This window comes from Canis lupus, chromosome 15 (assembly GCF_011100685.1).
Source record: "Canis lupus familiaris isolate Mischka breed German Shepherd chromosome 15, alternate assembly UU_Cfam_GSD_1.0, whole genome shotgun sequence".
Lineage (NCBI taxonomy): Eukaryota > Metazoa > Chordata > Mammalia > Carnivora > Canidae > Canis > Canis lupus.
Window position 1 is genome coordinate 39,604,583 of NC_049236.1, and position 12,648 is coordinate 39,617,230.

Sequence of the window (12,648 nt, forward strand, 5' to 3'; positions counted from 1 at the left end):
GAAATTTAATGATAAATACTGAAAATTGAGTAAAAGAAAAGCAAACTGTTAGGTAGGAACAATGGCCTGAGCAGACAGCATAGAATAATCATATTAAGAGTACTGGATCAATGACTTCACCACCCAACACTACCTGTCAAAACTTGGGCAAGTTACAAATCTTAACGTTTTAATAATTTCCTTTTCAGAGACCAGGACAAATCTTTTCTGATTCTAGAATGGTAATATTACAACACCCATCCAATGGACAAAGCATCCAACACCCTTTTCAACTAAAGTTTACAAATTAATCCCCTGAAACTAACTTCTGAAGAATCAATATCTGGTTTGTTTTTTTTTTTTTTTTTTTTTATGATAGTCACAGAGAGAGAGAGATAGGCAGAGACACAGGCAGAGGGAGAAGCAGGCTCCATGCACCGGGAGCCTGATGTGGGATTCGATCCTGGGTCTCCAGGATCGCGCCCTGGGCCAAAGGCAGGCGCCAAACCGCTGCGCCACCCAGGGATCCCTCAATATCTGGTTTTAATTGGAAATTAGTGTGAAAGAAATGGGCACATTTACATATGTTACCTCTACATAGTATACTTATTAGCAAAATATACTATAAAGTCCACCCCTTAAAATTCATCTTACAATTCACTTCGCTGTAATCATGTACTTCATAAACCAATATACCTGAAACACTCGATGCTGTCGCTGCCAGACCTGTGAACCAGACTACCACCACGAAGGCTGCTTTGTGACCTAAGGCTTCTTGAATTCAGCCCCCATTCCCATTCTTCCCTTTTGTTTAACAGCACCTGTAGGTACACCCTTGGGGTGTTAACACTTTGGATCTGCTCAGGAGATTCAACTACGACACATACCTATTTGCAAACATTCTCCTCCCTGGTGGTCTCCTCGCACATACTCTCCAGCCTCTAGAGCTACAAGAGCAGGTTTCACAGGAGGTGGGGTTGTAGAGGTCTGCCTGCTTTGCAGCCACTCAGGACCTGCTTCTGTTCATAAACCTCCTTAATAAACCATTTCTCACCAAGCTGAACTTGGTGTTTTTCTTCAGTCTTAAGGTCCCTTAGGCCTTTGGAGGTCGTTTTGCCTACACTCCATTTGACGGAACAGCAGACTAAAATGCGTAAATTAGTTCACTAGTAAAAGGCCTCTCCATTCAGGTATCTAGCAGGCATCCAAATTAATACACCCAAAACCAAACTCCGTATCTCTCTACCTAAAGCCCGCCCCTCCTGCAGTCTTCTACTTAACAGCAACTCCATCTCCTCATTTGCTTATGTCATGACTGTTCTTTCTCTTTCAATCCGCATCTTACCCGTCAGAATCCTGCGGTTCTACTCTCGAAATACATTTAGAACCCGACTATATTTCAACAAGTCCACCACATCAACCTACACCCAAGCCGATACCTTTCTCACTTGGATAATTAGCACTTTTATTAGGCTCCTGTTTCTGCCCTTGTCCTCCTATTATTTACTTCCCATATGGCTGCAGAGTAATCCTTGGTTCAAAGCCTTGCTGTGGCTTCTGATCTCACTCAGGATAAAAGACAAAGTCATTACAAGGTCCAACCAGTTCTAGCCCCGTTTTCTCTTTGATGCATCTTCCTCTACTTAACTTCACTCCTCACTTCACTCATGTTGGTGGCCTTATTATATTTCAAAAATGGCAAGCAAGATTTCACTTCTTAATCTCTGCATTTGCGTCCACTACCTCTTTCCTCTCTCTTCTCAAATATCACCTTCTCAATTAGACCTTCCTGATCACCAGATTTAAGAGAGCAAACTCCTTCCTTACTTCCCTGCACTTCCTATCTCCTTTCCCTGTGTTCTATTTTTAATAGCACTTACCGCAAACTGATATAATGTTCTTCACTTTTTTTTACTATCAGCCTCCTCTGATTAAAAATGTAAATTCCATTAAGGGCAGAGATTCATGCCACAACACAAAGGACTAGAGCCAGTACAAAGTAGCACTCAGTAAATATTTGTTAAATAAACAACTGTTATATATCTAGTGTTAAAGTCAACAGTACTGGAGATTATTTTTAAAATACTGTCAATCTAACTAAAAATTACTTTAAAAAATTCATAGACTTATAAAAGTAAATTTATTTATATTTCTTTTTTTTAATAAAGATTTTATTTATTTATTCACAAGAAACACACAGAGAGAAGTAGAGACACAGGCAGAGGGAGAAGCTGGCTCCATGCAGGGAGCCCGATGCCGGACTGGGATCACATCCTGACCCTAAGGTAGATGCTCAACTGCTGAGCCACCCAGGCATCCCTATTTCTATTCCCAAAGGGTAATAATTAACTCAAATTTTTTCCAATTGCCGAATCCAAGTAAGCCAAATCTCACAAATTTCATGTGGTAGTATAGCTCTAGGAATAGGTAACGTTTAGTAATCCTACTCATGCTTCCTATGCCACAGTAGGAATCATTGAGGTTTCCCAAGAGCCGAGACCATGTCTTACCCATCTTTGTATCTCTAATGCCCAGTGTTCAAGAACCTGATAAACATCAACTCTAAAAATTCTTGAGCTTTGGGGCACCTGGGTGGCTCAGTGGTTGACCATCTGCCTTTGGCTCAGGGTGTGATCCCAGGGTCCTGGGATTGAGTCCCACAGTCTCCCCGCAGAGAGCCTGCTTCTCCCTCTGCCTGTGTCTCTGCCTCTCTCTCTGTATCTCTCATGAATAAATAAATAAAATCTTTAAAAAAAATTATTCAGCTTTACCATAAAAGTAGAAATGTAATTAGCCTATCATAATTATATAAAATTATCATTTGAAAAAATAATTTCTGACGGTTGAAATAATGTTGTGTTTCCTTTTAAGAATATTTAATTCAGGAATGATATATAGACCTAGTCATTATAAGGCCCCACAAGGTGGCCTGGTTTTCTCTGTGATCTCATCTCCCTCTACTTCCTTCACTCCTCATTCCACTCCAGAAGCTTATATGCACCCTAACTTCTCTTCAGCGATTCAGTCCTACGGCCTTAATGGATACCTTACCCTAAATTAGGCCTAATCCTCCTCTGACATTTTAAACTTTAATATGACACTTTCAAACAAAACCTCCAATCCTTCCAGTTCTCTCATTTGTTTTTCTCAACTGCTCTCCCATTCAGATAAAATTTCCAATTCTTTGATGGTTCTTTCCAGACTATCAGCTGCTGTTTCCCTCTTCTCTTTCTTTCACAGCATAAGCTATCCATGAATACACCGTGAGGCATCGTAAACTCTCTATCACTTTGCCATTCACTCACAAGACCCGGCAAGTGTTCAACCATTCCTAATCTCCCTAACAAATATTCCAAATATTCAACAATCTTCTCAAAACACCCTTTCTATTTACTCCTTCCCCTTAATTTAGGGAACATATCTTGTTGAGACTATCAAGCAGTTTCTCCTACCTAGATTATTAGTCCCTTTCCAAGAATGGTCCCCTCACCCGACCATAAATTCCGTTGGGATACTGATGTCCTTCTAATCCATTACTTTTCAAGTTAATCAGAGACCCTCTGTAGACTCTATATTTCCATGACAGTCAACTGCTCCTGAACTCTGGAGTCCAAAAACCAAACTGATAACCAAACATCTTTAATGATCCTGCTCCTCTTCTGTCTGGAATTCTTTATCAGCAGTCACCTCCCGGGATGAAATACAATATCTTTAATACAGCAAATGAGGCCTTCTGACATCTAATTTTTAGTTCAGGGCCTATTAAAGACACCAAATGGAACAGCAAGCCACACTCAAGGTAGTTTCCCTCTGACCATATCTTTGCTTTATGACCCTTTTGCCATTGTTAACTGATATATGTTGGTAAGTAGAACTGGGCCAAACAGGTTCTCTCTCCCAGGAATCTAAAACTTGACAGAAAAACCAAAAACAGGGAGTTGTGAGAGGTAGAAGCAGTAGTTATCAATCAAGAGATTTTACTCCCAGGGGATATTAACAATGCCTGGAGTGCTACTGGCATCTAGTGGGTAGAGACCAGAGATGCTGCTAAAGACCTTCAAACACAGAGCAGGTCTTCACAACAGAGAATTAACTTGTCCAATGAAATTTTAGGAGCTGGTTAGGTCCTGCCTCTCCCCAGACTTTGGGACCTATCCCAACAGCTTTCTGTTACAATTCCCTTATTACTTAAGTTAAACTGAGGTTTTTGTTGTTTGCAAAAACAAAATAACCTGAAGTAGTACCAGTACCCTAGTTCAAACATTTGAAATGCTTGTATACTTCAAACAAGTTTCTCAATCTCAAAACTACTGACATTTGGGTCAAATAATTATTTGTTGTGGGAGACTATGCTGTGTACTGCAGCATGTTTAGCAGCATTCCTGGCCTCCATCCCACCCCACAAGTTGTGACCATCAGAAATGTATCCAGATGTTACCAAATATAACATCCTAAAGTACATCCCAAATGTAACATGTAACCCCTAAGGGGCAAAATCACCTGATTGAAAACCACAATTTTAAACTATACAAAGACTCCATGGTTGTATAAGACTTTATGAATGGTTGTCCTGCCAACTCCCACTTCCCATAAACCTTGTGTCCAGCTTAGTGTGTATGAGCCAAAGCATGGGAGGAAGGGAAGAGGGAACATTTGTATCTGAATCTCTCTTACTCCTTCTCAGGTCCTAGTGTTAATACACTTCATCTTCTAGCTTCTATTTTCCTCCTCTTCTCCTGTTTGAACACACAAATACAAATGCCACAGTAACAGGAGGCCTTGAAAGGTAGCTCTCGTTATTTCCTTTTTTACATTTGTTCTAACTTTTCCTTAGAACTCTTCATTCTTTTGTGAAAAATACTCTCTTGGAGAAGACTCCAAAACATACTCTGTGCTGGTTCACAGTAATTTCTCTTCAAGGACTTTCCTGTTTCACTTCTCTTAAAATATAACTACTCCAATCCCCACCCCCACCACACACACTCCCTCACCCTCTTGCCCTGCCCCCTTGCCCAATCCCAGGAGGCACGTGGGCAAGCTCCAGCTCGCACGCGCTCTCTCTCTCTCTCTCTCTCTCCTTCCCTGTTCAGTTTCAGATCAGTTCCAAGTACACAAACTATTTTTTTAAACTTTTTTTTTTAAGATTTTATTGATTTATTCATGAGAGACAGAGAGAGGCAGAGACACAGGCAGAGGGAGAAGCAGGCTCTATGTAGGAAGCCCGATGTGGGACTTGATCCTGCAACTCCAGGATCACGCCCTGAGCCGAAGGCAGACCACTGAGCCACCCAGGTGTCCCACAAACTATTTTTTATTAAGGATGCAACAGATGCTTAGGATACAAACTAAACAACAACTGGGCAGGGAACTACTATACAGATTTATACTTCTCAAATAGTTCAGCATTTACTTAAAGCATTTATTAATCTCTTAAGAATCTCTTAAGAATTTCTCTTTTATAATTTTCCAATATACCAGTTTCTCAAGCCCCTGTATCTCAGGAACACTGGTTTTAATGTTACAATTTCACCATACTTCAATCTCAAGGCTCAGAATAAGCATTTTCTTTCTCCTGTTTTCCTTTACAGTCTCCTTCTTACTGGAAGGTCCCATATATAGAGTCAATTTTCCGGTCCTTCCTTTCCAGGACAACAAAGGCTCATTTATTCAGTAATTCAATTACCTTCTTAAAAACCACAGGGATTGGGATCCCTGGGTGGCTCAGCGGTTTGGCGTCTGCCTTTGGCCCAGAGCGTGATCCTGGAGACCCTGGATCGAGTCCCGCATTGGGCTTCCGGCATGGAGCCTGCTTCTCCCTTTGCCTGTGTCTCTGCCTCTCTCTCTCTGTCTATCATGAATAAATAAATAAATAAGTCTTAAAAAAAAAACACAGGGAAACTGACCATACCCAATATCTATGATAACACTGGTGGCATATAGTCTTAATCAGTTATGAAAATACAAGGGCAAGTCAATGCTTTGGTGCCACCATTCATTACCAAAAAAAAAAAAAAAGTTGCTGAGTGCCTACATTCTGCTAGATTAAAACAAAATTCCTGCCATCATGCAGTTTACTTTCAAGTGAAGAAGACAAAGAACGAGCATCTATACAGACAGAGAAGGATGAAAAGGTTGGTCAGGTAGGGCCTCCTTTGAAGGGTCAGTAATGGCATCCGCTGGCTGTAAGAAACGTTTATTATTGGAAGGTAATGTGTTCTAAGTATTTCCTGTTAAACATTTACATTGTCATAATTAAAGATAATTACTTTAATAGAGACATCTTTATTACTGGATAATCTGTAAAATTAAGCTTGACCCAGGTAATTTCAAAAATTCACCTCTACCTGAATAACTATAATTTATTACAACACACATCAACATTCTAGCCAAGAATATGAATTTGATACTCTTTAGTCACCCAAGTTAAGTTTTGAAATATGAAATAACTAAAAACTCATGTTTCAAAAACACATCTGTACTCAGCCATAAAAAAGAATGAGGTCTTGCCATTTTCAACAACATGGATAGACCTAGGGGGTTTTATGCTAAGTGAAATAAATCACACACAGAAAAACAAATACATATGACTTCAATTACATGTGGAATCTAAAGAAAGAAAAACAAAAGAGCAGAAATCCATAAATACAAAGAACAAACTCATGGTTGGCAGAGTAAAGGGCTCTGATCATGGGCAAGTCACAAGGATGAAAGGTACAGCACAGGGAATTCAGTCAGTGGTACTATAATAACATTGTGTGGTGACAGGTGATAGCTACACTTGGTGGAGAGCACAGCATAACCCATAGAGTTGTCACATTATTGTGTTGTACACCTGAAGCTAATGTTCACATTGTGTGTCAACTCTAAGTCGAAAGAAGGGAGGAAGGAAGGAAAGGCATACAAATGGCCAAAGATGCAAAAACAAAAATCCTCATCTCTGAAAAACAATCCTTATTACCATTTACCACAAAGCTATTAAAAATCACACAGATCAAATAGTACCCCAAGGACTCAATTCTGAATATGTAGTTGTGGTCTCTTTTGTGAAGTAAGCCACCACCTTTGCTATTAATCTTTAAGAGTCTTTCTCAACTGAAGTTCCACAAGAGAATTAAACTAACAACGTAAGACACTCTGAATTAACTTTTCTCCCAAGCGTCTGGAATGGAACTAGCCATGTGCCATCATCCTTGGAAGATAAACGCTCAAATCATTTTCTGGAAGTCTGAATTTTCTTGGGGAATGGAGTATGACAAAGGCTAGAGGACATCTGATTAAGTCAGGTATTACCTAAATAATAATTAAAAAGATAAAACCTTTTTCCAAAATAAAATAATTCAGTATTGGACCGTAGGTACAAGTTATTAAAACATTTCAATTAGCGATAATATTAAGAAATGCATATTCATAAGTGCTGCTATAATTTGCTACTTGTTAAAATAGAGGTTATATCTTACTCAATGCTTTAAGTTTAGATAACATATTTGCTGATTCACAGAAATACTGATTTTGTTGCCCAACCTGCAACCTGTGGTATGCAGTGATCTGGACAATCAACCGTCTTCACCGTGTGAACATACCTGTATACCCAAGTTTTATCCTAGTATCATTAACTTACAAATAACAGAGCAAAAAAGGGTCATAACCAAACGCTTTGAATTCTGTTAACCATTTGGAAACAAGATCCCACATTCAGCCTGCGCCCGGAGACAAATATGGAGAAGTCAGAAGTAACAAAGTGCCAGCTTTACTGAGTCATGTTTCTGACTAAAACCGCGTTATGAAACGGAAAGAATGACAAGTATTGTTTATCACCACAGATGCTGACTACCTGAATTTATGGATCTCATATTTTAAAAAGAAAAAAAAAAAACTGTTTTGCCAAAATGATGTCGAACTAAAACGACCCCAGAAAGAACTTTGCCAAAGCTGGGAAGTCTATTTGGCGAACACAAACCCTAACTGTGCAAACAGGCACACACTCTAATGCACCGGAGCGGGAGCGGCGAGGCGGGGGTGAATTCGGGAAACCACAAGGTTAACATTTCACGGAGGAGACAAGCCTCAGCCCCCAAGGTCCGCACTGCTCCAGGCGCCCTCGGTGAACCGAAACGCCGTGCTCCGAGTGGAGGCGAGCACGGAGCTCGGGGTCACCCGGCCGCACACAGCATCCCCGCCTCCGCGCAGCAGCGCCCGGCGGGGTCCCCGGAGCCAGGTCAGCAGGCTGCCTGCCCCGCCGCCCTCCACGCCGCTCGGAGCCGGCGGGGCACGGCCGGTGCAGGGGGCCGACTCCGGAGGTCAGCGCCGGGCGCCGCCGGCCACGGAACATCGGGGCCGCGACCCCTGCCCCGCCAGGACCTGGACGCTCAGGCGGCGCCTCCCGCACGACTGCCGGGCCCCGCGGTCCCCGAGCTGCACGCAGCCTCCCGGGCCGGCGAGGGCGGAGGCGGACTGGCCCCCCACGCCCGAGGCTCTAGCTGACCTGGAGAGGTGCTTCAGGATCTGTTTCTTGATGAGCCCGGCCATGGTGCCGGGCCAGGAGGCGGCGCGCTCCCTCCGCGTTTCTCACTGCCTCCTCTCTTCGTGGTCCGGACTAGCCCGGCGAAGGGTCGCGTGAGTGCTCACGCCCGGGAGAGACCGAAGGCCCCGGCCGAGGCCACAGCCGCCGCCGCCGCTGCCGCCGAGGACCCGGAGCATCGCTCTCAGGCCTCCGTGGCCGCCGCCGGCGCCATCTTGGCTGCAGCATCACCTAAGAGACCTGGGGGAGGGCGGGGCGGCGCGGACGGGGCGCGGGGCGGGGCGACGCGGGGGAGGCGTGCACGCGGGGACGCGCGGGGGGCGGGGCGACGCAGACTGCGGGCGGGGGGAGCCGCGGGGCGGGCCGCGCGGGGGGGGGCTCGGGGGGGATGCACGCGGGGAGCGCGGGCGGGGGCGCGGGGGGGGGCGGCGGAGCCCTGCGCGCCCCCCAACGCGCCCCGCGCTGACCGCCCCGCCCCGCGCTGCATGAGTGTCTTTTGCTGCCGCGCCGCTCCGGATCCCAGAACCTTCCTGGGCTTCACATGCTCCGTCTGTGCTCTGGCCTGGTTCCTGCCTCCATTACGGAGTGCTCCTTCCACATCCTACTTGTTTTTTTCATTTTTCACAATTTGCTCCACAAACTACCCTGCTCGCTTTGCTCTCTACCTGCTGTACTCCGCTTTCTTCATACGCCTGCCTCAGTTTCTTCTTTGCTAAGATATACTGCTCCTCCCCCTCCCCCCCCCCCCACACACACGCCCATGCTGTAATTTAATGTTTCCTCTGGTGATTCCAATCCTGAGGGAAGTAAAAGTTGACAACGTGTCTTAAGAGTCTAGGACCTGGGAATTAGAAGACAGAAATTCAAGTCCTGGCTCTGTGGTTCTAGCTGTGTTAACCCGAAGAAAATAATTTCCTTACTTTTAACCTTAATTAGAGACAAAATACGTTAATCGTGTATTCTATAACCGTCTCGCTAGGTTGTGGCTACGGAAATAAGAATGCAAAATTTCACATGAAAATTTCAATGAAAAGGAAGGAAATGATTGAAATAGAACTATTACAGCTCTCCACCTCACCCAGCCCCAAAGCAACATTTTCAAAGAGTCAAAATAACCACCCAGCGATGTCTCAAGGAGGAAAGGTATTAACACTACCTCTGAGGGATGGATCAGGAAGGATCTGGTTAAGGGTGGGGGAGAGAAGGTAGTTCACACATAGTCCAACAAGCTGCCCTTTTTGAAGAAAGGAAAGGAGATAATGCTTGACTCCTCACCATTCCTCATGCAATGCGAGCTAGGCCTTATTCTGGGGTTGCCTAGCCAAAAACAAACAAATCTGTTCTGTCATCAAAGAGTTAACAGACTAGGTAGGTAAATAGACTCTCAAGACCTTGAGGTAAGTCCTTCGACTTACCTCAAGGTCCAATGCTACCTGGGCCTTTGTGTCGCTATGTAAACTTGGGCAAGTGATTTAATGTGTCAGCCTCAAATTCCTCATCTATGCAAGATAATATTAAGTTTCTAACTCAGAATTTATGAGATCTAAATGAGATTATGCATATAAAGTTTTCAACAAAGTGCTCAGTACTAAGCAAACTCTTTAATAAATGCTATTAAATTAGCATTATTGAAAACAGATGCAAAGTGTTATGAGCCCACGAAGAAGGAGTGATTTGTTCTACCTTAGGTCAAAGGCAGATTTACAGTAGAGATGTTATTTCAAAGATGAGACTGAATTAGCTTAATGCATTGACCTTGAAATTCAAGATTTGGATGTAAAACGTAGCTCTGCAGATTTTTTAACAATGGAATCGTAGGAACAGTATGGAACCTCTCAGGCTCCATGATGGTTGTTGTGAGGATTAACCAAGCTAATGAAGGTTAAGTAAGTACTAGACTACTTGAAAGAGTGCCAGACACAATATGATGGAATTAATTCACTAGCAGGAAGAGTATGTTCCAGGCAGGTGGAAGTGTCAAAGCTCATGGCTTATAAATGGCAAGTGGCCTAATGTCGTGGCTAGAACAAAACACAGATTCCTTTTCCAAGTTGTAAGTATTAAAGAATCTCACAGCTTAATAACTATAGTTGTAGTATAGTTTAAAAAAATTCAACTAAGCAAATCGAGAATTTGTCTTTATTAAGCAATTCATTAATTGGGATCATCCCACATAGCAAGTAGAGGGAACTCCCAAGGAAGGAATTGTACAAAATGGAAAGTATTTATAGGAAGGAATTTACAGGGGATCCCTGGGTGGCTCAGCGGTTTGGCGCCTGCCTTTGGCCCAGGGCGCGATCCTGGAGATTCGGATCGAGTCCCACATCGGGCTCCCGGCATGGAGCCTGCTTCTCCCTCTGCCTGTGTATCTGCCTCTCTCTCTCTCTCTCTCTGTGTCTATCATAAATAAATAAATAAATAAATAAATAAATAAGTAAATAAAAAGAAGGAATTTACAGGACGTTATTGCAAGAAAAGAAAGAAAGACAAAAGACTGTTTCAGGCAAGGTCACCTTCATTTAGGGGGAAAGGCCAAGAGCCCTATTAGGTGGATTACCTTATTTTCCTTTGGGAGGGATGTTGGGATGAGGAGGGACCATGTGACAGATTACCTAATTGATGCAGACCAGAAAATTCCAGGCTAATTGGCTTAAAATTCCACACCTAAAGAGGTTGAAGCTGTACTTAGGTCTTGGTTTGCTGTGGGCAACTGACTCTGCCTTAAGCTTGTGTTTTTTAATGAGTTTTTACTGATTTGTACCAATATCTTTTTATTGAGAAATACATTTGCAATTTTTCTGTCCCTGGATTGAGGGAACATATGTCAAAACCACTATAAGGGACCCCTGGGTGGCTCGGCGGTTTAGCGCCACCTTCGGCTCAGGGCGTGATCCTGGGGTTCTGATGGAATCCCATGTCAGGCTCCCTGCATGGAGCCTGCTTCTCCCTCTGCCTGTGTCTCTGCTTCTCTCTCTGTGTGTCTCACATGAATAAATAAATAAAATCTTTAAAAAAATAACACTATAAATTCAGTGGTTTAAATAAATTCACATCTTTTTTTTTTAAGATGTTATTTGTTTATTTGAGAGAGAAAACATGCAGGGCAAAGGCAGAGGGACCAGCAAATTCCTCCACTGAGCAGGGAGCTCAACATGGGGCTCAATCTCAGGATCCCGAGATCATGACCTGGGCCCAAGTCAGATGTTTAACTGAGCCACCCAACACCCCTTTACATTTTTCTTAATTGCTTTTTAATTATCAAAGTATAATTTTTAAAAGTTAAAAAACATGACTGTCATACAGATGTATAATGGATATGCACCAAAGATTTATCAACTCATATTAATGTAAAAGCCAATAAAATAGGAGTTAGAGCTAGTTCACTCATTAATAGGACTTAAAACTGTTGCACATGTTTATTATATACTTGTAACAGAGTCATATTTTTAATTCTTTTAAAATTATATAAGCAGGAGTCAAGGGTCCCTGGAAAAAGACACCACTTCCTTCACATAAGAAAGGTCATTTTAGGAGGCACCTGGGTGGCTCTGTTGGTTAAGTGTCTGATATGATCCCAGCTCAGATCTTGATCACAGAGTCTTGAGTTCAAGCTCTGCAGTGGCCTCCACCTACTTCCATTTTTGTACAATTTCTCTACTTAGAATTCCCCTTAGTTGGCTAGATTGGATACTGCCTGGTTCATGAATCTTTCAGTAAAGCCAATTAAATTTACTCAGTTGAATTGTATTTTAACAAAAGTAATATATGCTTGAGATTACTTGAGCTAAAATCTGGTAGGGGAGAGAGCATGGTATGAAGTGACTAGACTCAGAATTTTTACTGAACAGTCTTGTGCTGAAAGTGGGCTCCTACAGGGTCATGAGAACCAATTACATGCATTTCTTCCCAGCTCTGTGTTCAGGGTTTGGTGACTTCAGGATAGCTGGAAATCAACCATGGTGACAGTATCTATAACACAGACCATGGTAAACCCTACAGATCAGGGCTTTTTTTCCCCCTGGAGATCTGGTTGTTGACCATTTACCAGCACACGCTGTAAGATGGGTTGAAGGGGGGATGAAATTGCAAATGTATGGGCACTATTTCTTCCTAGGCAGTGTCAAGTCATAGAAGGAAGGACTTGTGTGGTG

The 12,648-nt window shown here is 43.0% G+C and overlaps 2 protein-coding genes across 6 annotated transcripts in view; one reads left to right on the plus strand and one right to left on the minus strand.

Moving 5' to 3' along the window:
* Positions 1–8,743, minus strand: part of UHRF1BP1L (UHRF1 binding protein 1 like) — a 97,778-nt gene extending 89,035 nt beyond the window's left edge. For 2 of the 3 annotated variants that reach the window (XM_038558773.1, XM_038558774.1), the window contains exon 1: positions 8,462–8,740. In XM_038558773.1, the coding sequence (XP_038414701.1) occupies positions 8,462–8,505 (44 nt within the window). In that variant the 5' untranslated portion in view covers positions 8,506–8,740. Of the gene's footprint in view, positions 1–8,461 lie in introns of all 3 variants that reach the window. The other variant, XM_038558775.1, reaches the window with a different exon arrangement.
* Positions 8,744–9,380: 637 nt separating this feature from the next.
* Positions 9,381–12,648, plus strand: part of ACTR6 (actin related protein 6) — a 29,440-nt gene continuing 26,172 nt past the window's right edge. The window contains exon 1 of one of the 3 annotated variants that reach the window (XM_038558779.1): positions 9,381–9,640. The gene's annotated coding sequence lies outside the window, so the exon portion shown is untranslated. The remainder of the gene's footprint in view (positions 9,641–12,648) is intronic. The other 2 variants (XM_038558778.1, XM_038558777.1) reach the window with 2 other exon arrangements.